The sequence below is a fragment of the Ostrinia nubilalis genome, chromosome 18 (genome assembly GCF_963855985.1).
Source record: "Ostrinia nubilalis chromosome 18, ilOstNubi1.1, whole genome shotgun sequence".
Classification (NCBI taxonomy): Eukaryota; Metazoa; Arthropoda; class Insecta; order Lepidoptera; family Crambidae; genus Ostrinia; species Ostrinia nubilalis.
The window spans coordinates 3,610,742-3,638,605 of record NC_087105.1 but is presented as its reverse complement, the minus strand read 5'-3'; the positions used below and the strand labels follow the sequence as shown (position 1 = coordinate 3,638,605).

Here is a 27,864-nt window from a genome sequence, read left to right as displayed (position 1 = left end):
ATAACGTTGGTGTCGTTGGTACGATTGTTGTTTAGGTGTGAGCGTACTGGAGCTACGTACGTACAGAATGAAATCGGTTTAGTAGTGTTACAAACGTGTTGCGAGGCGATCTTTCTTCTTTCAAATCCAACATGGTGAGTTATCAATAATATCATGAGCAAATAGTAAATTGAGTAAACTGTACTGTAAAGTCAATAATATGTATGACTTGTGTTTAAACAGAATAGGTACAATGTTTACAATGTACAATCATACGGCACCGCAGCGTACGGAATAATAATAATTTTGTTATTTGTAACTTTGTTTACTTTAAAAGTTTGCCTCATTGACCTTTTGATTATGGGTTCGAAGTAAAATAAGTAAAACGATACATTTCAAATGTATCGTTTTACGGACACTTTCAAAGCAAACACCATCAATAAAACGTTAATTTTTATTATTGCAGGTAGTTTTTACAGCAAGCGGGCTTATGCCCCCAGTATTTACGCCCCTGAATGACGATCTCACCGTCAACTATGGGGCCATTCCAGCGTATGCTAAATACTTAGCAGAAAATGGCATCAAATCTGTGCTTGGTAAAATTCTTTACTTTTTTTTTCAATGTCTGCGGCTTTGACTGGCCAGCGTAGGGAGACCTACAGCAAATCCTCCATTTGCTTCTGGAGGAGGGTGGGAAGGAGTAAAATATTAGGAGCGTGTTCCTGAAGTAGAAGTTTAATGACCTGATGATGACGATAAAAAAGATGATGATGATAAAATAGCAAATCCTGATGAAGAGAAAGGTGTTAATTGGAAAGAGAACAGTCAAACATTCTGCTTACAGTGGGGGGCACAACAGGAGAGAATATGTCCCTCAGTGTGGCGGAAAGGAAGAAGCTGGTAGACGCGTGGGTGACCGCTGGAAGGACCAACTTGCTACACGTCATGGTGCAAGTGGGTGGAGCGCCGCTGGCTGATGTTTTAGATCTGGTAAGGAGTTATGCTTTCAATTCCACAGGACTGTACCATTTTACACCGCCTCTGTGGTCTTGTGGTCAGACCACACTTGTCTCAGACTTAGAGGTCCCAGGTTTGATATCCAGTGAGGACAAAGCTAAAGGTGTTCTTCATGTACTTTACGTTTATCTGAGTTCAGGAACCTGATCAATTACGTTTAGGTACGAATTAAATATTTAAAAAAAACCATTCTAACACGCCTCAAGTTTAAAAGTAAGATTGATGAAGCAAAAATAATTATTTATTCAAATTATTTAAATATTGAGTATTGGTGTGGTATTGGTATGGTACTGTCTCTTTATTAGTAGGTACAGATTCTAGATTCTTGAAAAATACTTAAATTACTCGCGTGATCTAGTGTGGAAAATATGGACTCTAAAATATGAAACCTACTTATTTACTCGAATCAACATAAATTCTTTGAGTTAAAAACATTTTATCAAAGCCGGCGTTATCGTGCTTGAATACATACGAGATAAAATCTGTTTTGATATTACATAATATTCGATGATAACACCAATACAATCGCGTATTATGATGGAGATGACTGAAGTCATTGCACTTATCTGAAGTCGCTGTGACTCTTGTGAAGATAAGGATAATGTGGGAAATTCCTATGATTACAGTTTTGTACCCGTAACAGTGGTATGCGATTTCAATATAATATCAGGCTATCAGCCAAGCAGTAGGCTTTTATAACAGAAATACTCGTATACCTACGGCATGGAAGAAGGAACATGAGTATCATTGATACTTTCAATAGATTCAATGCACTCAAGAATCCGTCGAGCTATTTAATTTATTTATCTTAGATTTAGATCTACTTAGTTTAATCTTAAGTAAGTATCTACTTACTTACATAAGTAACTGATAGGAATCGCCGAAATTAAGTTTATAGCGCTGATTAAAATGTACTTATAAAACTAGAATGCCACAAAACTTTAGTAATAGGTAATTTAAATATCACTTTCACCTTCGCTTCGGTCTGATCGTCACTTTCCATCAGGTGAGATGCAGGCCAAGAGCTTCCGTGTTGAGGTAAAAATCTTCGTTAGTCAAAAGCGTTTTCTCAATCTAACTTTTAGGCACAATACTGCTAAAAAGAAATGTTCGTTTACCTACATAAAAGTAAAATCAGTTTTCTCTATGACACTTTCAGACCCAATACTACTAGAAAGAAATGTTAATTTCGTTCGTTTCAGCTGAAAGACGTCCACTGCTGGACAAAGGCCTCCCCCAAGGATTTCCACAAAGACCGGTCCTGCGCCGCTCGCATCCAGGCGCCTTCCAAGACTTTTATGTTAATGTTAATGTGCGATTACCTAGAAATAAAACCAGTTTTTCTCTGACACTTCAGGCTCAATACTGCGAGAAGGCAGGTGCGGATTCTCTTTTGACACTCCCGGAGCTATACTTCAAGCCACAGACGGTGCCTGAGTTAGTCTTCTACGTGGAGCAGGTGGCCAAGGCCGCGCCCAACTTGCCTGTGCTGTATTATCACATTCCCAGCATGAGCAAGGTTGAAAGTAAGTATCACCTAGTTTACCTACGCGTGCAATCCTCGTTGGACAAAGAGTAGTAGATTTTTAATTATTTAATACTAAAACTTTATTGGGTGAGTTCTCTCTCATAACAATAAACAAACATTTGATAAACAAATAAAAAACAACAAATTTCGATAGGCAACTGTTAACTTTGTGTACCTATTTGAAGACAACTTTGTGTATAGTCGTATAAGGACAACGTGTCTGTTGCCTGACAGAGGCAGGATTTGAGCCTGGGAAACCTTGGTTCTGCATTGAACAGCTCAGCAAAACTCTATTTACCATGAGCAAATTTCAGGACTGTTTGCCCTATGCAGGGAGTTTGAGCTTGAGTGCCTACGTAGGTAGCCAACGTAGGTACAAAGAAAACATTTTATGTTTTTTCAGTAAACATGCCGGCATTCGTGACTGCGGCTACAGAACGCATACCAAACTTCAAGGGCCTCAAGTTCACTTCAAACGACTTGAGCGAAGCCGCTCAGGTCTTGAGGAGCCTGAAGAAAGGCCAGGAGATGTTCTTGGGGGCTGATACTGTGAGTAGTACCTACTTGTAGACTATGTTCAATGTTCATTCTCATAGGAGAATAAGAAACTATTTTGAATAAAAGTGTGATGTGTTCAAATCCTCCATTTGCTCCCGTAAATAGGAAAGGGTCGTGTCTCTCGTATTCATGAAGCGGAGACTAAATGAGCTGATGATAATTATGAAAATAAAATAACCTCAGCTTTTGTGGGTGTTTTTTTAAGCTAGCATAAGTAACCTGCTACGGGACTATTCCCACCTCTCGTTCCCACCACTGCAACTCCTGTGTAGCCAGGATCTACAGCTTGACCGCCACAAAAACCCAACCAATGAAGGTCAAGTTTGTCCCGGGGGAAAGTTAAACTGTCATTGGACCTGCAACGAAATTAATCAGAAGAACATAGAAGGAGTTCGAAATTAAGGTTCGACTTCCCTCCATTGCAAAGCACTAAGTAACCTGCTAACGACAAAACCACCTCAATGAGGGCTATCGTTTTTATACTTAACAGTTGGCACCCCTGGCGATTGACAGGACCTTACTCTACAGTGGCGCCATCTTGATGAGTGCAAATGCGATAGTCCTCCTACCACTTTAGCGCTCACCAGTTGGTGCCACTGTCTTCGCTACTAGCAAGTGACAGGACCTTACTCTACAGTGGCGCTAACTGGTGAGCGCTAAAACGATAGCCTTCATTTCTTTAGTCTACAATTTTGTACCTAATTAGAACTAGATTGTGCGGCGCAGCAATTCGTAGGGGAGGCCTTTGTCCAGCAGTGGACTGCATTTGGTTTGCTTGAAACGAAAACTAGAGTCACAACTCAAAACCCAGACATGAAAATTTAAGAGTTTTCCCTTAAATTTAATTCACAGTTACTAGCCCCTGCGGCTCTCCTCGGCATCAAATCCAGCATTGGAACCACCTTCAGTCTCTTCCCTCGTCTGGCGCAAGAGATCGTCCAAGCGGTTGAGAACAACGAGGTTGTTAAAGCCAAGGAGTTGCAGGAGAAACTCTGTCTGGCGATCGAAGCACATACCCCTGAAGGTAAGATAGCAGTGATCTATACAGTGTGTCCGGGCTTGTAGTGATCAAACTTTAAGGGCGTAATCTATGGACAATTTTATCGATGAAAATACTTCAAATTTGGGGCCTGACCCATTTCTCGAAAAATTACATCGATTTAAGTTTTTAATTTTTAGTTTACACCTCTTCTTTAAAAAACAAGTGAAAGCGTAGGTAGCTTAACATTAATAGGCAAATATTTTATATCATGCGATAGACAATAAAATTATCTATTAGTAGAAGAAGAAAGCAGATACAAGTTTCATACATTTTATGGGAGTAAGAATGGATTTAATTAGAAAAATACATAATTTTTTTCACTTCTTTTTTATTTATTTTCCAACACAAGAAAAACCAGGTCGTTAAGGTATGTTTTATTTGCATTGTATTATTAGTATTTGAGCTATTTTACAAAACAAATGTAAATTTATTAGTCTACGTTTATTAGTTTCGACGTAATTGTTGAACAAAGATACCCCTTCCCAGCGGTTTCCATAGCGCACGCGACATGCGAAAATACACTGCCTGAAAGAATTACACAACCTATTCCGATTACTATGGAAACCGCTGGGAAGGGGTATCTTTGTTCAACAATTACGTCGAAACTAATGGACGTAGACCAATAAATTTACATTCGTTTTGTAGAATAGCTCAAATACTAAAAATACAATGCAAATAAAACATACCTTAACGACCTGGTTTTTCTTGTGTTGGAAAATAACTGAAAAAGAAGTGAAAAAAGTAATGTATTTTTCTAATTAAATCCATTCTTACTCCCATAAAATGTATGAAACTTGTGTCTGTTTTCTTCTTCTACTAATAGATAATTTTATTGGCTATCGCATGATATAAAATATTTGCCTATTAATGTTAACCTATCCACGCTTTCACTTGTTTTTTAAAGAAGAGGTGAAAACTAAAAATTAAAAACTTAAATCGATGTAATTTTTCGAGAAATGGGTCAGGCCCCAAATTTGAAGTATTTTCATCGATAAAATTGTCCATAGATTACGCCCTTAAAGGTTGATCACTACAAGCCCGGACACACTGTATACAGGGTGTCCCGTAATGTAACGTCAAGCCGGAACTGGGTGTTGAGGCAAGTTGTGCTGGTTATCAGAAAAATATAAAAAAAAATCCATGTGGCATATTTTAAAAATAATAGGCATTTAAAAAAAATCAAAAAATTCTACTCCAGGTGACGGTCCTTTTACTCGTGTTGCCACAAATCTTCACTTTTTCCAAATTTTTTTTTTGTTATGTAACCCTGAATAATGCTTCTCTAAATTGTTATCAAAATTACAAAACCAGCTGCTCCAACTTGGATGAAAAAAATACATTATTCCCAAAAGAAATATCAAAATAAAAATTTTACCTAGTTTAAACTGACTGTACTGAAAAAAAATTGTACTACGCGAGTGTGGCAAGTGACGTCATAATTTGGCGCATTTAGTAAGGATTCCAAAATGGTATAACACTTTGTAAAATCTTGCTGTAATTGTCGACAATTTTTGTTTATTGGAAATAATCCCGTTTTTAACTTTATCTACCTTGGTTAAAAATATTATTCTAATGTGCCCAAAATGCAAGTTTCTGGCTCAAGTGAGGTGGAGAAGACATTTTAAAAGGTATGAGCGGGACGGAGAGGGCCATCTTACCAAGCAGGGATGTTATGGATATCCGTTACCGTAACCGAAACTATCGGATATCCGAAATAAAAAAATGTCCATAACCGTAACCGAAACTGATTCAAAAGTTACGGATAGTTTCGGATAAAGGCCAAACTGCAAAACTCTATGAAATCTGCAGTATACACGCCGCAGCTGCAATGCCGCGCTGCCGATTTCATAGTTTTGCAGTCTGCGGTTGCAGTTTGCGGTCTGCGACCCGTCTTGGAATTGTAAACCTTAAATCTTAATATTTGTTACCAACTTGTCTGGCATTCGCTGGCACCATCTAATATGCCAGCCTGTTTTACCTTTATCATACATAGGTGTCGTCTTAGTTGGTACATAAAGTAGCTATGTGGGTCACGCTCACGCAGCATCTTGCTATTTGAATTATACCTACATTTTTGAAATTCTAATAATTCCGTAACCGAAATTATCCGAGACTTTCGGATAATCTGAAATGATTTCATATCCGTGACCGTAACCGAAACCGGTGTAATATTATTCTAATATCCGTAACCGTATCCATAACCGAAACTTCATATCCTTATTATCCCTGTTACCAAGTACAAGTGCAGGCAGAGCAGGTAGTAAAGGCGCGCGCGCACGGGTGACTTTTGTCACAGTATGTCAACTACTAATTACTGTCATGGTGACAAAAGTATCTGTGACTGACTGTACGGTAGTCAGTCACAGAAACTTGAATTTTGGGCACATTAGAATAATAATTTTTAACCAAGGTAGATAAAGTTAAAAACGGGACTATTTCCAAAAAACCAAAAATTGTCGACAATTACAGCAAAAATTTACCAAGTGTTATACTATTTTGAAATCCTTACTAAATGCGCCAAAATATGACGTCACTTGCCACACTCGCGTAGTACATTTTTTTTTCAGTACAGTCAGTTTAAACTAGGCAAAATTTTTATTTTGAAATTTTTTTTGGGAATAATGTATTTTTTTCATCCAAGCTGGAGCAGCTGGTTTTGTAATTTTGATAACAATTTAGAGAAGCATTATTCAGGGTTACATAACAAAAAAAAATTTGGAAAAAGTGAAGATTTGTGGCAACACGAGCAAAAGGACCGTCACCTGGAGTAGAATTTTTAGATTTTTTTTAAATGCCTATTATTTTTAAAATATGCCACATAGATTTTTTTTTATATTTTTCTGATAACCAGCACAACTTGCCTCAACACCCAGTTCCGGCTTGACGTTACATTACGGGACACCCTGTATATAAAAGAAAGTCGTGTTAGTTACTCCACTTATAACTCAAGAACGGCTGAACCGATTTAGCTGAAAATTGTCAGGGAGGTAGTTTAGAGCCAGGAGAAGGACATAGGATACTTTTTATTCCGTTCGAAATAAAAAAAAAAGTCTGCTTATTTATTGTCATTAAGGCGAAACAAAGTTCGCCGGGTCAGCTAGTTTACTATAATTATTTTATTTATTTTATTTAAAATCTTTATTGCACACATAAAAACAGTGGTACAACAGGCGAGCTTAATGCCATGTGGCATTCTCTTCCAGCTAACCAGAAAATTAGACAAAACAGAGAATTTAAGTAGGCGGTGCAAAATAGTACAAATACAAAAAAACTTATACTAATATAATACATAAAATATTATAATATATTAATACAAAATATATACCTACATAAATACATACATATACATAATATAAGGTGGATAACGAGAAGGTTTAAGAGAGATCAAGACGACGAGATACGTTCAAGGAAATGCTTGCGCACAGAGTATTTAAACACAAACTTGCTGGGAGCCTGCCTAATGTTCTCGGGAAGAGCGTTCCAAAGGCGAATAGATTGGAGAAGGAATGAATTAGAGAGGAAACCAGTGCGGTGGGATGGGGTAGAAAGAAGAAGTTTGTTGGAGGAACGAAGTTGCCTTACATGAGTTGAACTTAAAAGAGTATACTGAGATTTAAGATAGGAAGGAGCATTAGGGTCGTTTAAGATGGTAAAAAGTGTAGTGAGAATTCTGGCATTACGCCGTAGAGGAACAGGTAGCCATTTGAGCTCAGATCGGTAGGAGGAGATGTGATCATATTTACGTAGACAAAATATGAACCGGATGCAACTGTTGAGAAGGCGGTCCAGTTTGTTAAGGAGAACTTGATTAAGGTCCGGATAACACACATCAGCATAATCTATGAGCGGGAAAATTAGGGCGTGGACAAGTAAAATCTTGGTTTTGACAGGAAGGAAATATTTTAATCTGCAAAGAGAACGCAATGTGGCAGTGACCTTCCGGCTAATCTCTGAGACCTGAGTCGTCCAGCCAAGAGTAGAGTCAAGGTATAGGCCAAGGTTCTTAACACTAGTACAGTATGGTATATCCACACTATTAAAAGTGACAGTTGAGACACTATTCATATTTAAACGACAGAGTTGTCGCTGGCTCCCGATTATTATAGCCTGGCATTTGTTGGGATTAACAGCAACGCCGTAACGATTTGACCATTCCCTGATATGTTCAAGGTCATCGTTTAAGCGATGTACAGCCTGGTCAATTTCGTCAAAACGACAATGTCGGTAAAGTTGAAGATCATCGGCATACAGATGGTGAGACGAGCCAATACCGAAGGTGAGTGAATTGATAAAAATAGAGAAAAGGAGAGGGGAAAGTATACCACCCTGCGGAACACCGGTCACGAGGTCACGCCAGTGGGAAATAGTTTTATCTATGCGTACGGCCTGTTGGCGTCCGCAGAGGTATGAGGCGAACCAATCCATGACAACTGGTGACATATTGTATCTGGATAACAACGATAGGAGGACTTCATGGTCAACTGTATTAAAGGCATTGGAGAAATCAATGAGTACAAGCAATGTAAGTTGGCCATGTTCCATTCCCATTCGGATGTCTTCCGTCACCTTGAGCAGTGCAGTGCTGGTGCTGTGGCCAGGACGGAAACCGGATTGGAAAGGACTGAGGAGGTTGTTTGTGAATATGAGTTTGGACAGTTGGGAGTGAACAACCGCCTCTAGGGTTTTTGAGAGGAATGGTAATATGGATATGGGCCTAAAATTATTTAAGGTGGAAGGATTAGGTATTTTGGGTAGAGGGATTACAAAGGCATTGCACCAGTTGCGAGGAAACACACCAGAGGATAAGGAAAAGTTAATGATATGGGTAATGAAAGGGAGAAGGAATTCGAGGAGGATAAGGATCATGGTACGGCTAATATCATCAAAACCTACGGCTTTGGATTTGATGGAGAGGATAATTTTCCTGACCTCATCACCAGACACAGCAGAAAACATAAACACCTCAGGAAGTAGAAGAGTTGTGGAAGTTATCTCGTTGATAGTTTGTGATCTGATGAGCGGATCCAAAGTGGAAGCAGAGGAGAAATGGGTGTTTAGCTCATCAGAAGAGAAAGAGGAGTGAGAAAGTGTGGTAGGGCGTTTGCCAATACCCAGTGTTTTGAGGAACTTCCACACATCCGCAGACGAGGTGTTGTTAATGTTATCATGGATATAACCGCGTCTGGCCGATCTCACCATCTGATTGCAACGGTTTCTTGCAACTTTATATTTACACCAGTTTATGTCAGAACGATCTTTTTTGAAATTGAGGAAAGCCCTATCACGGCGGTTCATCGCCGCACGCACTTCTCTCGAGATCCAAGGAGCAGGAAGATGTTTAAGTTTAACAGGTCGCAGCGGAGCATGCACATCGTAGAGAGACAGCAAGTTAGAATTGAATAAGGCCACCTTATCATCTACAGTTTTCGCGGATTGAACCGGACCCCAGTCGAGCGATGCTGCATCGCGCTTAATCGCATCTGCATCCACCTTGCCAAAGTTACGCATCAGCACCGTAGTTGGTTTTTGCTTGGTGGTGTGGAGCCTATAGGTCGCGAAAACTAAGTCATGGCGTGAAAAGCCTGGTGCAGCATATTGACCATGCGCAATGACACTGTCAGGCTAGGCAATTATAAGCTAGGGAGATCGTGAATTCAGTCGGGGACGAAGAAATATCCAAGGAAAAGGCTGTGAAAGCATGTGCTTCGTAGTTAGTTAGTAGTGCGTAGTTTTTTTAACCACAACGAGGAAGCTCTTGGCCTGTATTTCCCCTGATGGTAAGTGAATTAAAGGATAATCTGGCCGAAGGTGGAAGCGAGCTTCACCCGGAATCCAGGCAGGAGGAAGGCAGGCAAATAAGGCTTTAGGAGATCATGAATCCAGTCGACAGCAAAAAAATAGACAAGGGTCTTTAAAATAATCTCTGGTTGCGAAAGTACATATCTGAAGCTACAGTAGCAGTTGTTATGGGTTCACGAGGTCATGAATCCACTATGGGACAAAGTAATAAGCCAAGGCAAGGGGGTCTCACAACAACACCTGGTCGTTAAGCAATAACCCTGAAGGTAGCATACCAGAAAAAACATGAGTTTGGCTCAGATCTTCTACGATATTAACAACTGCTTCCGAATAGGTAGAGTAGATTGGTTGCAATTCCTGTTTTAACTTTCAGGTCCATGGGTGCCAATTATGAAAGCTGGCATGGAAATTGTAACTGGAATCAAGGTCGGCCCTCCGTCTCTCCCTCAGATACCTCTCTCGAATGAAGCCAGGGAACGAATTGCGAACAAACTGAAGAAGCTGAGTTTGACATAAAGTTGTACCGAGAGTTTTTTATGCTGTTGTAAATAAAATCGTTATCATTATTATTGTTTCAATCAACGAAAAAACCTTTTCCTTTACTTCATCTTATTCCATCCGTATAAGTTACCTAAGGATTTGAAGGTGAAGGGTAGTTGAACTTGAACCCGGTTCTTCCTGAGAGGGCGATGTTAGGGAAACAAACTGACTTTGTTTTAAATATTGTCCATGTTTCTGAGAAAATTATGACTATGTAAGAAGGCAGGAAAGGTCTCCACATAAATCAGGAAAGTTGTTTAACAAGATTTATTTAATACTTTACGGTTACAGAGAAAATTCCTTTTGATCTGAATATACATAACTAGTTGGACCTTCACATATGAATCTCTAAATCAAGGTGTTTCAAGTTTTCTGCCAACTGTCTGACATGCAGGTCGTCGATAGGAGCGAGCGGTCGTCGCGGCGGCCCCACTTTGATACCCGTCACCAGCTCCATAGCTGCTTTCATGCTGGGCACGAAGTCTCCTAGAATAAAAGACAGCCAAACTTTAATGTCTTAATTATATAGTTACATAGTAGTCATACAGTAGAAACCACAAAAGACGTATAGATAGAGCTGAACCGGAAAATATATATTACGAGTAGTAGGTACATTCATTTGCGTTGAATTTTTCAATAGGTATACTTAGTCTTATTTCATTTAAAGCACATGGTTGATTTCTTAAAAGTCTTTACAAAAACAAGACGAACCTTACGCCCGTATTCAAAAACGATGCTTGCTTAAGTGAAGCAGCAAATCGAACTCTCAGCGTTGAATAGAGCTCTGTGATTGGTTCATGTGTCACCCTGTGCGTCCACGCGCACTGTGAGACCTCATAGTAATGTTTGTGAATACGGGCTTTTGACTCGTATCAGTTTACCTACTCATAAACATTAAATAATAATAATAATAATAATTTATTTATTTCTCTCACAACATAAATTATGAAAAACATTTCTTATAATATATCTGTTAAACTATAGATTGCATTGTGAGAGCTGGTGCCTATTGTAGATTTTAAGAAAATCTGTATTACAGGTCACCAGGCCCACTCTGCGGAATCTATTTTATTAAATAGTTATACATTTAAATAATTAGAAGATTCCTAGAGGAACAGAGTGTTGAGTTCTAATTAAATAGACAGGCTAAACAAAAAATAAAATAAAAAATACCATAAAAATACAATGATATGAGAGTGTGAGTGTGTGTGTGTGTGAGCGTGTGTGTGGGTGTGTGTGTGAGCGTGTGTGTGGGTGTGTATGTAGATGAGTAATTGGTGTAAGGGCGTACTATTCCACGATATTGTCATAAAAAACACAAGGCTTTTTTTCAACAATAAGGCTTTTTTAGCACTGGATTTGTGAAGTGGGTACAAATCAAGTTTACTGTTTAATTTGTTGTACAAGTAGTTCCCTAGGAAGCAGTAATGCTTGAGGGGCTGACTCGTTCGGAAGCATTTAGATTTACAGACGGAACCCTTCCGTCGTTTATCTTTCATTAAATCAGGGGTGTATTCTAATTGCTGGTGCTTTTTGAGGACAGTGTTCAGCACAAATAACTGCCTGACAGTAGGTAATTCCCACTTCCTGTACAGATCAGTGGTAGGAAATCTAAAAGGGAGACCAGACGCAACCTTAAGTATCGCACGTTGCGCTCTTTCCGCCTCAATTAAGTGCGTCTTGGCCACGCCCCCCCAAGATGTAATGCAGTATTCGATTAGAGACTGGCATAATGCGTAGTACACCATTTTAATTGTCCGACGATCGGCGACATGTTTTAGCGTCTTGAAGACATATATAAGTTTTCTTAGTCTTGATACTAGCGTATCGATGTGTGGTTTGAAGGTTAAACATTGGTCCATGGTTACACCCAGGTACTTGATATTGTCAGTTCTTTGGAGATATGGGCATGAGCATGCGAGATCACTATTAGTACAACCGTGCGCCGTTATGTTCAGTGACACAGGAGGCAGTAAATTAGTCTTACTTGCGAAGGTCATGTATTTCGTTTTAGAGACATTGAGTGTTAATAAGTTTTTCTGCAACCAAGCACCAACACCACAGAAGCCTTTCTGCGCCGCACTAAAAACCTCACTCCAATCTCCACCGTCAAAGAATAGGGCAGTATCGTCCGCAAAGATTTATAAAATTGTAAATTTAACTTAGGTGTTTTTACTTTATGTCCATAGGACTTATTTAAGTTTTTCCGAATAGGAGAACTTGACCCCCTTTATCCCGTTTACCTTGAGAAGCAATGGCATCCACAAGTCTGTTTAGTTTCTCCTGGCCCTCCCTGGCTCTGGTGACGTCACCAGCTTTCGTGGACTCCACCACATCATGGACAATGTCAGGGAAAATGTTTGTCACCGTAGCGATGCTTGATTCGTGGCCGAGGAAAACTGAAGGCGCTAGTAGCTGTGGAGAATAAAATGTCCAGTGTAAAATGATTTCGCAGCCGACTCCACGCAGCAGCAGGCAAAAGGCGTGTCATCGCGACATTAATGAAGTAGTTTCACGCCCGTATTCACAAACGATGCTTGCTTAAGTGAAGCAACAAATAGAACGCACAGCGTCGAATAGAGCTCTGTGATTGGTTCGTGTGTCGCCCTGTGCGTCCACGCGCGCTGTGAGACCTCATAGTAATGTTTGTAAATACGAGTGTCAGTTGTTTAGGTCTAGCGCATAACTCAGTCAGTTTCTGAGATATAGGAGCGGCGAGTTTTTATTGATGTCAAATCAAACTTCACCGAGGCTTCAGATTTGTATTGTCACGTCATAATATTTTATGTCAATGCCACCCCTCCCGTGCCGCTCCCATACCTCAGGCACTGACTGAGTTAAACGCTAGACCTAAACAACTGACACTCGTATTCACAAACATTACTATGAGGTCTCACAGCGCGCGTGGACGCACAGGGTGACACACGAACCAATCACAGAGCTCTATTCGACGCTGTGCGTTCTATTTGTTGCTTCACTTAAGCAAGCATCGTTTGTGAATACGGGCGTGAAATTACTTCATTAGTGTTACGATGACAAACCCTTCTCTTGCCTGCTGCTGGAGTCGGAGAAACTGACTGAGTTACCTATACCTATAGCGATTGTCGTCGTATTTCGTAGAAATACATAAAAACCAAATGTCGCTACGATACGTCGCTTACTGCTGTTGCGTGTTGATGGATGATATACCGTAAAGCTTCAACCACACCAACGCGTGCTGGCCCCCTAGACAAAACGCACTTTTTGATCGAATCGAAAATCGAATCCGTCAAAACTCCATACAAAAAAGGGACTTTTCGACCACTTTGCGACTGGTTTGCGATTATAATTTGCACTTTGTCTAGACCCACTGATCGCCATCGCCGGCGCGATCAAAGGCCAATGACAGGTCGCGACCCATGACAGTTCACGCCGTTATCACGACCCTATGATCGCGCCGGCGATAGCGATCTGCACGCGTTGGTGTGGTTGGTGCTTAAGTAAACAAATGACATCCTAAATATAATTTCTGATCGTTTCCACTTACATGGTTTGCAATGAAAATCCTCTGATCCTCTTTGAAAAACTTAGCTACTTGCAAAGCTACTCCCATATCTGCTTTCATGCCTTTGAAGTTTGGGATCCTGGTTGAAGCAAGGTTGAAGAAGTCTGCCATATTTACTGAAAACAAAATTGTTGCCAACGCAAGTTGAAAGGCGCTGCATACAACCCGGTCGAGTTAACTGCGGACCTAACAGCCGTGACGTCACATCGACGCTCTGGTACGTCTGGACGGGGTTAACGCGGGTCGCAATTTAGCAAGGTGCGCAGTTAGCTCGATCGGCTTGTAGTTACTTTAAGTTTTTCTTTGGGTTATAGTCACACACTTACCAGAGTACCTAAATACAAATGAGTAGGTCATCTTCATAGAAACGCCCGAGCGCGGTTTGTAGTGAGCGCGCGCTCACATACAAACCGCGCTCGGTGCGTTTTTTTTTGTTGTTTTTTTACTCTGCACTTACAATCAACTCCACTCATCATCGGGAAGTGGTAATAAATCAGCGGAAGAGATGGTGCAGCCTGTGAAACAACTTCTAGGTAGTCTACTAGCTGTGTCGGGGTCTTCGGCTTGAAGTAGAGCTCTGGGAGAGTCATGATAGCGTCGGCATTTACTTCCGAAGCGTATTTTGCCTGCATGACAAAACGAGACAAAGTTGTGAAAACTTGTAAACATACCAAAAAATATTCTTTTACTTATTTCTATCGCTTTTTACGAGAACATGACTCGAGATATTTGGGGTCAAGACCCCATGATACCAAGTATGTAGCAAGCATGATACCAGGGTATCATGCTTTATACAAATCTGTTCCGTTTCTCCTGGTCCTCACTGGACCTAGTAACGTCACCAGTCTTAGTAAAAATAGTGTTTTTAAGATGATTCCCATTTCTGTAGTCAAACAAGTTTCTTTGACGAATTTAACAGCTAATTTTGTATAAATATAATCATAAATAAGAATATCGTATAATTTTTATGTTGATTTAAAGAACTCTATGTTTTTAGAGGTTTTACCATAGCTATCACATCAGGCAGGGGCATTCCCCCGACCTGGGCGATGACTTTCAACCCCAATGGCTTGGTTTCCTTGATCCAACCTCCAAGGAGTTCCTTCCTCTCATCTAGGTTTAGTGATGCGAGTTCTCCTGTCGTACCACCAACTGTAAATTACATAATATAATAAAAACGTGTGGATATTTTGTTATTTTCTGTGTTTTATTGTGGTTTTATCTGCGATCAGTCTCACGACTATTAGTGGAGCAGTTAGTGTCCTTGCATGTTAAGTTAAGTGTGTTCTCTAACTCTAGTTCTAAATTCTGTAACTCTACACTAGCCAGTGCAGATTTAGAATGTTACGCCTTTTGAGGCGTTTGCGGTAACTTTGTTTCAGCTGTTCAGAATGCTGCCTCATTATGGATATTCTCTTTATCTTCGTTGATGATTATTTTTACGTAAATGAGCGCCTATGACTAAGTATTCCTGCTCTTTAATCCAGAATACTTACAGCTAAGTGATTGTCTGTATTAGGTAAATTTTAACTAATCACTATACGTAACTCTTAATTTATTAATCATCTTATCTGATAATGTGCCTCTTTAACATTATGGTAAAACTTACCAAGTATACCATCAACGTTGTGTTCGTTTAGATAAGCAGCGTATCCAGGAATGATGGTCAAATTAACGTTTCCATCGTGGTCAATGGGAGTGAAGACTGGAGATATAATGCCATGGACATCGAAGAACACCTAGCGAGAACATTTTATAGGTAATGAAAAATTAAAAACTTCTAAATCTACAAGTATGAATGTAAATTCTCTCTGATTGGCTCGTGAGTATAAATCGTGTTTTATGCGTCTTTTGAGAAAAAGTATGTGATCTGGCTGACGCTTCAGAAACATGTGTCGGTAAAAATTTACGAAAAACTAATATAACATTGGATTCAACTGGAATGGTTCTGAATCGCCTTATAAAGCGTGAGTTAAAAAGCCAGATTATTTTATTCCTATGTCACCAGCATCTTTAGGCTCAACGCTGAGATCCAGAGCCATTACAAGAATATTCCAGCTTTATTGAAATCACTTTTAATAGTTCTCAACTAACCATTTTCACGAAAACACTAACACTGTTTGGAAAACACTAGTATACAGTTAGAATGCTTGGAGAAAACTGAGGGTCACCCGATACCAGGTAATAGAAAAGAGCACTGGGCTCAAATTACTATTCGGCTCATATTTATCACTTTGGTTGACCACAACGGTCATTAAGATAAGGCCCTATTGCGTAATTTTTCTATTATTTTAAATTACATAACTAAGCTTACCTATTTTTATTATAAAAACATAGTTCATGACGTTTTGGCGCTGCCGGGTACCTATAAAACAGTAGTCCGTTTTGCGATAAATGTGTAGTTTTACAATAAATATTGTGCAAATCTAGTATCATTTTGGTTTTTATGGCGCAACAAAAAACATATTTAATAATGATAGATACATTTTAATAGTAGAGTTTGGTAATGGGTAAAGTAATTAAAGTGTATCAAAGTGCAGATGCAGAACATGAACATTTTTTTATTAACATGAATTATAATATTATTCTTGTAATAATATGTTATTTCGAGCGGAATAACCGAAGAGGATGTCTTGGCCGTGTATACCTACTCAAAACGTCCCTCCACTTAGCGGTAGTGGGGACACCTTTGGTTTATAGTGGTCGAGAGTCCTACATAGCTCGACCCCTTGTGCTGGCAAGTAAAAATACGAGTATTAGACAACTTTTTGTAACGATTGCACCATTTGTCATTATTGTGATATCGGAGTTAAGAAAAAACTGAAATAAAATAATTGTAATTTTAAGTATAAATTAATATTTATTTATTTATGTATATCTTGGCTATGGGAAAATAACAGGGTTTGTGGGATCTGCAATCACTGAGTCATAGACCTTTTTGTCTCTTATGCTTTTTGTATTTGTGATAAACTGTAAATGAAACCTGTTTTGAGACAAATAAATACTTTCTATTCTATTCTAAGTTCTAGTTAAGCAATTATTTCATGCCTTGTCCTTCAGTTCTGAGAAAGCCAAGGTATTCGCAATATGTAGACGTATGGACTGTTGTCGAGAAATCGATAGGGCAAACCTACGTTTACTTACTTGTGAGTCCCCTACTTGTTATGTAGAGACAGTACCTACCTACCTATACGGAAGTCTTGAGGAAAAGTCCCACAAATCATGACGGGATGTTTTTTTTAATCCTTAATTCAAGATTTAGAAACAAGGTGGCTATGGATTCAGTAAATAATAAACATGGGTTAGAAGCATGTTCTAATAAAATGTCGGCCACGTTCTATAGATCTGTAATTAATTATTTCTCGCGATCTTCTTAGTGAAATGATTACATATTTGGTAAGTATACATTTTATTGAACGATTTATCATTTTTAAATTTTAAGTCGCTAAGACAGTCCGATTTAGATTAAAATTTTCTCACGCAGTTTATCACAAAACCGCGTCCTAATATCATTATAGGTAGATAGTAAATAATTTAGCTAATGATTATGAAACGTCAGTATCACACGTCATTACCACGTGCTATCGTTATTTTTAGTTCGTTGTGATCACGGAAGTTGGTGGTTCTTGGTACAATTTTAGTACAACTCACACATTGATGTTTTAGCTGTACCGTTTACTCAATAAGATGCAGTAAAGTAGCAATGTATAACGAAAAATGAGTTGATATTGATTGTCGTTTAATTGTCTTGCGTTCTTCATAGGTCAACAGTCGGCCTCAGTTTGCCATTCAGTGTCGAACGGAGTGTTCGTTTTTCTTTGCACAAACACACGTGAAGTTTAATAAATTAAAAATTAAAAGAAAGTTGTGATGAGTACGAACGGTGTTTCGGAACGCAGTGAAAATGGGCGGGAAAAAAATCAAAATGGCTCCCACATGTCAGCTGATTCCTCGGGAGCTAGCGCCAAGGTGTTGGCCAATGTGAAGAAGTCCAGAAGTTTTATGGAACTGTCCATCAGCAGCACTAACTCGGTCAAGAGCCTCGGTAGGAATGAGAGGAGAGTACTGGTCATCTACACTGGCGGCACCATAGGCATGGTGAAGAATAGAGAAGGAGGTAACAAAAACAAACGACTTAAGATTTATTTTTTAAGAAAAGACTTTCAAAATTTAAAATTTTTGAATCCAATATGGAACAGATTTCTTTATTATATTGACTTTTGTTTAAATTAATACGAATATAAATCATGCAAAGATATTAAATCAACTTAACTTAACTACAAGAAAGATTAAGGTCATAATAGCCATCTCAAACAAGACTTATTAGCAGTTTTCTGCGATACGGATTTTCTCGTCCATCTTATCAGTAAGGTCACTTAATATGACAGCAATAATTTTATGCAGATGATTAAGTTTAATGCAAAAGAAATCCTTGCTATTGAAATTCTTGATAAGTGAGATAATATAGCGAGGGTTTCATGATACAAACAAAGACTCATAAACCATTTTCCTTATCAATGTCACTGATGCAGTTGGATAGGCAAATATGAACTAGAACAATAACTAACTAGACAGGTACCCAGAAATCCAAACAAGTTGTTTTCTTACCAAGTTTACGTTCTTGGTTAGTAGAGCGTGACGAGTAAAGAAACGTATAAAGCTAGGTACGTAGTACTTAAAGGTGTTCATGTGCATCCAATATAGAGCGACGTATTAAAGATGTCCACACATAGCAATGCACACAGAACAAAATAGGTTCTATTTACATGCATTAAATGATCCAGGGTCGTGCCTGGTAGGGTTGCCAGGTCCAGAAACACAAAAGCCGGACTCTGTGCTTAATTTGGCCGGACATTTTACCCTAAAATCCGTACATACCTTTTTTAGCCTGTGGGGTTCTATTATGGTCTCTCTATGTACAGCAGAGGACTTAGAAAGGCTGATGATGAAGACAACACCAAAGATTTGATTGATGTGACCATTTCCAGTTCTGATACCCCAGAACGGTGCGTTCGAGAATCTCATACGAGGGTATCCTCAGCTTCACGACACTGCCTACTGGAGGCAGAGGCTCAGTGAATCAGGATTTCAGACTTCATACTTAGTTTTACCAGGTTTGTGTTTATGCTACTATTATTGTGATTTAAGATCTTTAATTTGTCAATAAATAGTAACAAAACGAATTCTTTCGCAGAAACCAAAGATTTAGATCTGAGGGTGTTTTACAAAATTTACGAATATGAAACTCTATTGGACTCATCCAACATGACTGAAAGGGAATGGGTGCAAATAGCTGAAGACATTATGGTATGTGGGTGACATATTATTAACTAACTAGGTTTTTTTTTTTAATTTATTTAACAACTTAAAGACAGTAACATTGAGACAATTACATTTAGATAGCTTTAAAAACCACTAGGGTTTGATGTAAAGCTAACGAGTTTGCAGTGGGTACATTCACAACTTCACATACAATTACATAATACAGCATAAGAATATTTTGATATTGTTACATTAGCTTTAGGAAATAGTCCTTCAGCTTATATTTAATATTTTTAACCGTGATTTCTTTCAAAGGTGTTTAATGCATTAGGTACTTAAAAATCCAAGATTCGTTGACTAAAGATTGATGACTAAATACGACTAACTGGAAATAACACGACTGCTCAACGATCGAGCTACAAGCATCTGAAATAGTTCTGGTAATCCCTAAAATTACAGACGCTTGTAGTTCAAGCCTTACGCCCGTATTCACAAACGATGCTTGCTTAAGTGAAGCATCAAATCGAACGCACAGCGTTGAATAGGGCTCTTTGATTGGTGTGTTTCAGAAAAACTACGACCAATACGATGGATTCGTGGTATTGCACGGCACCGACACTCTGTCGTACACTGCCTCGGCGCTGTCCTTCATGTTTGAAAACATCGGGAAGTGCATTGTATTAACTGGAGCTCAGGTACGAGGTTACTGACAAGAACCAATATTGCTAAACCTCATATTATTATCATCAGGTCATTTAGTCTTCATTGCAGGAGTACGTCCCTCTTGAATTTACCTTGCTTTGATTGCTTTTATTATAACCATGCTGGCCATATGGTTTGGGAACGCTAAAATATCAATGAACGTTTAAGTCTTATTATGTTTGCAAAACAAATAAGACGCCACAAAAGTTTTTGCGTCAAAGTTTTTATCTTTACAGCCAAAAGACGATAAGACATAATTTGGCCGATAGTTGGATCGGACTGTTAATCAGTACCTACCTATGGAGATGTATGAAAGTGTGCCACATTAGAATCGGGCCCAATTATCGACCGACTAAGGCTGGTTTTAGTGTCACGCGGACCGTCCGGTGCGGACCCGCTCCGGCCAATCTGTATGAACGTCTAGGGAGCGTTTTAGAGTAATGCGGTCCGGAGGAACCGCTCCGCTCCCTAGCAGTTCATACCTACAAATCGGCTGTGCGGAGCACTGACAGTCTGCGTGACACTTAAACCAGCCTAATAGTCGGTGGTCTGCGCCTAGGCTAATGTATTTATTGTTTTTGCCATCACCTTCAATCTTCATCCAAGGAAGCTTTCAATCCAAAACATTTACAGATACCGATATTCGAGCCTCGCAGTGACGGAGCCGACAACTTCGTGTCGTCGTTGCTGATCGCGGGAGGGCTCAACATACCCGAGGTGACGCTGTTCTTCGGCAGCAAACTCTTCAGGGGGAACAGGTGTGTTTGAGATGGAATCTATCACGACGACTTTTCTAAACACTTGCTAATAAAGCCCCTGAAAGCCTGTTGTTATTTCCATAACTTATTGCAGAACCGAACCAAAGATACCTAGTGACTGAAAAAAACCGGCCAAGTGCGAGTCGGACTCGCGCACCGAGGGTTCCGTACAAACCTGCAAGGTTTACAAAGTTCGTTCATTACGACAATCGAGTCATAACTATGGTATTTTTATTGCAAAATGAAATTCATAAAATTACAATGGGGAAAGATGGAGGAGCATAAATTTAAGACAAAGATCTCTTTATCGTTTAAGTAATCCTTTATTTTATATTAACACATATCATTTATCCCAACTAATCCCAACTAATATTATAAATGCGAAAGTAACTCTGTCTGTCTGTCTGTCTGTCTGTCTGTCTGTCTGTCTGTCTGTCTGTCTGTTACGCTTTCCCGCTTAAACCTCGCAACCGATTTTGATGAAATTTGGCATAGAGATAGTTTGAGTCCCGGGAAAGAACATAGGATAGTTTTTATCCCGGTTTTTGAAACAGGGACGCGCGCGATAAAGTTTTTCTGTGACAGACAAAATTCCACGCGGGCGAAGCCGCGGGCGGAAAGCTAGTAATATTATAAATGCGAAAGTAACTCTGTCTGTCTGTCTGTCTGTTACGCTTTCCCGCTTAAACCTCGCAACCGATTTTGATGAAATTTGGCATAGAGATAGTTTGAGTCCCGGGAAAGAACATAGGATAGTTTTTATCCCGGTTTTTGAAACAGGGACGCGCGCGATAAAGTTTTTCTGTGACAGACAAAATTCCACGCGGGCGAAGCCGCGGGCGGAAAGCTAGTCTATAATATAACTGAAACACTTATACTAGCCTTGCAGCAGACTTGCGAAAGTTCTTTTATTAAAGTTATTTATTTACTAAGTTTTTTAGTCACTATTTAGAAATCTGGTTCAAGGTTTGGTTTGGTTTGGTTTTTACGGGTTAAAGGCAATTAGATCTAAGTATTTGATATGAATTTCAACTTGATAGCTCTACGCGTTCATGAGGAAAAAAGTAATAAGTTTATATTTATTAAAAAATATATATTTTGTAATGTAACTAAAAATTTAAGGTTTTCGGAATTTTTCCTTTATGTGTGCTATAAAACGTTGCTTCATGCCAAATTTCAAGATTCTAGGTCGACTGGAAGTACCCTTTAGGTTTTGATTCCCTTGCGAGTACTTGCGAGTTTCAAAATATGCAGCTTAAATTGCTGTTTCTTTTGATTGCGTTGACATAGAAGTTTGATTTTGTTACAGCTTAAAGGTATTATAGACCTGAGTATTTGGTATGAATTTCAATTTAATACCTCTACGCGTTTATGAGGAAATGGGTAGTAAGTTTAAAATTATTAAAATAATATATATTATGTGATGTAACTAAAAATTTATGGTTTTCGTAATTTTTCCTTTATCTATGCTATAAGACGTTGCTTCGTACCAAATTTCAAGATTCTGAGTTCACGGGAAGCACCCTGTAGGTTTTGATTCCCTTACAAGTGTCGAAAATTTGCGGCATAAACGGCTGTATCTTTTGATTGCGTTGGCTTAGAAGTTTGATTTTTTCACAGCTTCAAGGGACAGTAGACCTGAGTAATTGATATAAACTTCAGCTTCATACCTCCACGCGTTCCTGAGAAAAAGGGTCTTGACAGACGGACGGACGGACAGACGGACAGCAAAGTGATCCTATAAGGGTTCCGTTTTTTCCTTTTGAGGTACGGAACCCTAAAAATGACCATCTTTCACGCTAGAAATAACTGAAACGACCCCTTTTGGTGCAGAATTACCACATCCTTCATAGTCTAAAACTTTACACCGGTTTCCACCCCTGTAACTATCATCATTTCAGCCATAGGACGTCTACTGCTGAACATAGGCTTCTCCCAATCAAAATATTTATGTAGGCTCATTTAGGGCACTTAGGATCGGTTTCCACCAAGGCGGAGCGGAGAGGAGAAACTATGTAAAAATAATGAAATCTGATTGGTTAATCAACACACTTCTCTGCTCCCCTCCGCTTTGGTGGAAACACGGCCATAAACATCTATAGCTACAAGGCATCAAATATACAGGCACCAAATAAGTATAGCTTGCCCTACAACATTGGGTTTGAGAAACATGTAATGCACGCCGGCTGATCGCGGTGTGATCGCGTTGGTTTGGCGGAACCTTAAGTTAAAACTGACCCACCTCTTTTAGAACTCGAAAGATCTCAGCAAACAATCTGTACGCCTTCGACTCGCCCAACTGCGTGCCTCTAGTTGAAGTGGGGCTGGACTTCGAGCTGAACAAGAAGGCGATATTCAAGCCCAAAGTAATCGAGAAATGTCGACTGCACGCGAAGATGTCGAAGAATGTCGGGCTGCTGAGGATATTCCCGAGCATCAGCTCTTCAGTTATAAAGGCGTTCTGTCAGCCGCCCATTGAGGGTAAGTGCTTATGGAACTAGTATTATATGTGTCTATGACTTGGTTAATGTTCCAAGCTGAGGTTAGTAGTCAATCAGACATTTATCATCTAAGGGTCGTAACTGTGGTATTCAAATAGAAAAGTACGAAATCAAGTTCATTCATACTCGTAAAATAAGTCATGCAATGTAGTGATCGAGCAGCCGTGACGAATGAATATCTTGTTTTAGTGACTGAAGACCGCCAAACTATAGTTTACTGTATTAACTATTAGTGAAATTATAACAAATGTGAAAGTTTGAACAAACGCTTACTAGAAATAATTGAAAATATCGTAAGTTAATACTAAGTAACATGCGAACTTTCAAAGTATCTTTATGTAGGATTACAAAAGATTGCTTCTTCGTACGTCGTTTCATTATATGTTTCTTTTATGCCCTTTTCCTGATTTATTTATTCATTTGCTCTATAGGTGTAGTTCTCGAAAGCTACGGAGCCGGGAACATACCATCAAATCGTCAAGATATATTTGACGAGATCTGCAAGGCGGTGCAGCGTGGGGTGATAGTTGTAAACATCACTCAGTGCTCCACTGGGGCTGTGGCCTCGCCGATATACGAGACTGGACGAGTAAGTTGATCTTAGATGCTACTTTAGAAAGTAGACATTATTTTGTAAGGAAGAAGATCACTAAAAGAAGGAGCTTCTTTACAATAACACTCGCAATTACTTATTCTACCTAGTCAGCCAGCTTTCCGAGTAAATTCGTTAAGCGAGCACTTAGTTGCGGCCTTGATCTTTCTCTGTCCATTTCATCGGTGATCTACCACGTGGTCTGGTGCCTTCAACTTTTTCCTGCACTACGAGAACCCTACTTAATCATTCATTTTCAAAATAGCACCTCTAACGCCCGTATTCACAAACATTACTATGAGGTCTCGCAGTGCGCGTGGACGCACAGGGTGACACACGAACCAATCATAGAGCTCTATTCAACGCTGTGCGTTCTATTTGCTGCTTCACTGAAGCAAGTATCGTTTGTGAATACGGGCGTAAGTATGATGCCACAGTGATTTGGCTTAATGTGCCGTGTCAATATTGTCGACAGGAATTTCCAAAACTGACGATCTATTTTAAAATTTCATCGGACCTCCTAATTAATATGTTTTCTTTCAGCTCTTAGCAAGATGTGGAGTGGTATCAGGCTACGACATGACTCCAGAAGCAGCACTCACCAAACTATCTTATGTCTTGTCAAAGTCTGAACTGACCTATCAGGAGAAAGTTGAAGTAAGTTAATCAGTTACCCGAATTAATGTAAACATTATAGCAAATCCATGAAAAAATAATTTATATCTAGGATAAGGAGACAGTAAAGTCATGTAAAAATATAAGGTACCATTATTGCAATTGGATGTCATTTACTTACTGATTATTTTGAAACTGGCGACTGTTTCAGATGATGTCCATGAACATAAGAGGAGAAATGACTACAGCATCGTCTATAGCTGTAGAGGTAAGCTTAACATAATCAATATTTTTAGTTGAAGTAAAAAGTAATCTAAACCATTTGGGATGACTTCTATCTATTTCGATTCGTTAGTTAATTCTGTCTTTGTTTTCGTATAGTAGTGTCTCTTCTATTGCAAACTTATATGCTATCAAGTCAGTGTTCCTTACTAGTATAATGTAAGATTTTGAAGTAAGTACTAATATGTTTTTTTCTAGGACCACACCCTCGTCGACGCATTGGCTACCAGCCTGAACATCCAATCGCCGAAGATGCTGGTAGAAGTAACAGAGAAGGTGTTCGGCGCTTTGCTCCTGCATGCCATAGAGAAGCACGACGAGTTATCCGTTAAGAAGATGCTTGGTAAGTGTTGTTAGCAAGCAATAGTTCTGCTGAAAGTTGGGCAAATAGTTACGCCGTAGTGTTTATACGAGTATGTAGGTAAGGCCGCAATTGCGTGACGTTTTGTCCAACAGTTTCTGCAAAAATATATCCAATACATTTAGCCACACTTAGCATAGCAATTTGCACATTTAGGAGACGTGTGACGCTGCCAAAAGTTTGGTGGGTGTGTTTTTAAATATAATTTAGGAAAAGAAAACAAAATTCTATGCCAACGACACGTGAGCAGGTCATCAAGATAAACACTGGCATCTTGACTATTGTGTAGAAGTTGCAATAGGTTTTGTTTTACAACGTGGTTCGACGAAGCAAAAATCTAAATATAGTGATGATGACACATTAGATATGATTAACATTTCCATTCCAGACACAATTACTTTATTGAACTGTTTGTTGAATCAATCATATCTGTCAATTTTCAACAATCGACAAGGCTGAAACAATTGTATTAATAATAGGTACCGTAAGTTAAAAAGAATGTGTTGGTTCAAGGCAGTCGTGATTGCAGTCGATAAAAATCTTGATTATCATGAAGCCACTTGACTTGCATTATTGACCCTTAATATTTAGGAAAAGTGCAATAACAGCACCTACTTAATGTTATCAATAACATGTTTCATGACGATAATAACGTGTGAAAGTTTGATTTTATAAAATCTGACTTCTGATAAAGAAAGAAAGAAAGATACATTTATTACAATGGACATCACAAATACAGGCAATTACATAGACACGACAGTGGCACATAATTAGGGACTTAACTTCTATGTAGGTATTACCTTGAAATTATGGAATCAGCTGGTAGTATACTTATTTAGTATACTTAGTATATTTTAAACAGCAGTTTCTATTTCATTGCCATAAAAACTTAATAATAACCCTTCTTCTGGTGCAGTCGGTTAAAAAGTAAGATGATTTATTTTGATGTAAATCTTGCCTTGCCATTCTTGGGTCAAGTACTTAGATAAATACAAGAGCGATATTTTTATCATCTGTTTGATAAACAACGAGTGCTCATTTGTATTATTCTATGGACTAAGTACCTACTCTCAGTGCTTTACTCAGGTGAATTGATTAGTTGAAACCATAGTTGAAACAAATGATCTAATTTACTTATTGGTTCCTGAACTAAACTCGTGCTATACTATCATCAGCTTTTGTTTTGTTTCATCTAGTTAGGTATCGTCGGCCGCGTTGAGTTGTATGATGACATCTTGACATCAACTAGTGATTCACTCGTATAGATTATCGGAGGTTAAGTAATTTGTTATTACGCATTGGCACATATTTGCACTTTGGTGATTTTTTTTAATTATATCTAATTATATCCTATTTTTAGCTCTGTCTGCGCTATGCTCTACATATTAGTGCACTAGTTCTAGGTACACAAAAAATTAAAAGGGGAAACACCAAAAATTTTGGAACAGTTGCGTAGATGATCTTGACTTCAACTCTATAATTCTTCTTTTCTATTCTGTTTTGTCGTATGGGCTATGGGCTGTAAAACATCGTCTAGATTTAGGATTCCTTATCGATATAGGTATTTAATCTAAATAAAGTTAACATACTTAGATACTCTGCCACGCCAGTGTTAAATAATGAATTTTGTTTTGTAACTTGTCTACTCTTGTTCAAAGGATTAAATAAATAACGCAAAATTTTCATCACAGATATGGGAGCTGATGTAAACGCGCCAAACTCTGAAGGCAAGACTCCGCTACATGAAGCTATCCTCAGAGGGAACACTTCGATAGTCGAATACATGCTGAAGCAGGGAGCTAACGTGCATTTGAAAACAAGGTAATAATCATAACCACTCGGTGGACTGATGATTTGGTGAAGGCCGCGTGAAGTAGGTACTACCTGGATGCGGGCAGCACAGGACCGGTCGTTGTGAAAATCCTTTGTCCAACAGTGGACGTCTTTGGGTTTAAACGATGAATCGTAACCACAAGCCTACTAGCAGCAAGCAGTCAGGTGGTTGGGCTTTTTCAAGCTGTAGATCCTGGCTACACAGCAGTTGCAGCGGTAGGAACGGGAGATGGGGATAGTCGCATAGCAGCAGTCAGATTAGATATTACTTAAAGGCGTCATTTTTCGTAAATATTAAACCGTATACTGTATTGTCCAGATGTGGTGAGCCCCCACTTCTCATGGCAGTCCACCAAGATGACCCAGCCATGATTGAGCTGCTCCTCAAATGCGGGGCGAATCTCTCCAGCGTGGAAACGAACACGCTCTCCGAAATGATCTCACTAGCAGCCAGGCGAGGGTCGGTGCAGAAACTGCAGCTTCTGAAGATGGCTGGTGCTGACTTGAATGTAGCTGATGAAATGCAGCAGACGCCTTTACATAAAGTAAGTAGATACGTGTGGTAAGTCCGTCTAGGACTCCACTAGGACCCTACTTAGAAAGAAACTAAAGATCACATTTTTTTGCTAGCTAAGGGTAGAGAATCTAGTGCACCTAGTATTATGGCTCATTGTTTTTTATCGTGTATAAGTTTTGGTTATGATTTCCAAATAGATTTGATACATGGTTTTTTTTAGGCCGTGCTAAGCAATAACATAGAAGTGGTTCAGTACCTTGTGCACAACGCCGACTGTAAAGAATCTAAAGATGTCATGGACTACACGCCGCTGGATTACGCTCGCAAACTCAATTATAGTAAAATACAGAGGGTACTTGGTGATTAAATTAATAGTGCAAAATTAAATAATGTACTGTGTTTTATTTACTATCCTTTAAAAATCAGATCTGCTG

The 27,864-nt window shown here is 39.1% G+C and overlaps 3 protein-coding genes across 3 annotated transcripts; 2 read left to right on the top strand and 1 right to left on the bottom strand.

Moving 5' to 3' along the window:
- Positions 1 to 19: 19 nt before the first annotated feature.
- Positions 20 to 10,489, top strand: LOC135080368 (N-acetylneuraminate lyase-like). The gene is made up of 7 exons (XM_063975016.1): positions 20 to 134; positions 446 to 575; positions 824 to 969; positions 2,354 to 2,522; positions 2,928 to 3,073; positions 3,935 to 4,106; positions 10,297 to 10,489. The coding sequence occupies exons 1-7, from the start codon at positions 132 to 134 to the stop codon at positions 10,437 to 10,439; spliced, it is 909 nt and encodes a 302-aa protein (XP_063831086.1). The 5' UTR covers positions 20 to 131; the 3' UTR covers positions 10,440 to 10,489.
- A 308-nt stretch (positions 10,490 to 10,797) lies between these two features.
- Positions 10,798 to 16,018, bottom strand: LOC135080846 (N-acetylneuraminate lyase-like). Its single transcript, XM_063975571.1, has 7 exons — positions 16,013 to 16,018; positions 15,617 to 15,746; positions 15,014 to 15,159; positions 14,465 to 14,633; positions 13,990 to 14,123; positions 12,707 to 12,878; positions 10,798 to 10,949 (listed from the first exon to the last, which is right to left on the bottom strand). The coding sequence occupies exons 1-7, from the start codon at positions 16,016 to 16,018 to the stop codon at positions 10,798 to 10,800; spliced, it is 909 nt and encodes a 302-aa protein (XP_063831641.1).
- A 1,281-nt stretch (positions 16,019 to 17,299) lies between these two features.
- Positions 17,300 to 27,811, top strand: LOC135080521 (L-asparaginase 1-like). The gene is made up of 14 exons (XM_063975165.1): positions 17,300 to 17,403; positions 17,771 to 18,124; positions 18,996 to 19,121; positions 19,202 to 19,314; positions 19,839 to 19,964; positions 20,605 to 20,729; positions 22,981 to 23,210; positions 23,662 to 23,819; positions 24,366 to 24,479; positions 24,649 to 24,705; positions 24,918 to 25,062; positions 26,772 to 26,901; positions 27,233 to 27,458; positions 27,651 to 27,811. The coding sequence occupies exons 2-14, from the start codon at positions 17,878 to 17,880 to the stop codon at positions 27,795 to 27,797; spliced, it is 1,944 nt and encodes a 647-aa protein (XP_063831235.1). The 5' UTR covers positions 17,300 to 17,403; positions 17,771 to 17,877; the 3' UTR covers positions 27,798 to 27,811.
- The last annotated feature ends 53 nt before the right edge of the window (positions 27,812 to 27,864 follow it).

Coding starts and splice junctions, on each gene's coding strand:
- LOC135080368 (XM_063975016.1), top strand. Junction 576..823: donor TGGCATCAAATCTGTGCTTG/GTAAAATTCTTT, acceptor TTCTGCTTACAG/TGGGGGGCACAACAGGAGAG. Junction 970..2,353: donor TGGCTGATGTTTTAGATCTG/GTAAGGAGTTAT, acceptor CTGACACTTCAG/GCTCAATACTGCGAGAAGGC.
- LOC135080521 (XM_063975165.1), top strand. CDS start 17,878: ATGAGTACGAACGGTGTTTCGGAACGCAGTGAAAATGGGCGGGAAAAA. Junction 19,315..19,838: donor AAATAGCTGAAGACATTATG/GTATGTGGGTGA, acceptor GGTGTGTTTCAG/AAAAACTACGACCAATACGA. Junction 27,459..27,650: donor AGCAGACGCCTTTACATAAA/GTAAGTAGATAC, acceptor GGTTTTTTTTAG/GCCGTGCTAAGCAATAACAT.
- LOC135080846 (XM_063975571.1), bottom strand. Junction 14,124..14,464: donor GATGATGAGTGGAGTTGATT/GTAAGTGCAGAG, acceptor TTTTGTTTTCAG/TAAATATGGCAGACTTCTTC. Junction 10,950..12,706: donor GGATGCCATTGCTTCTCAAG/GTAAACGGGATA, acceptor CTTTTATTCTAG/GAGACTTCGTGCCCAGCATG.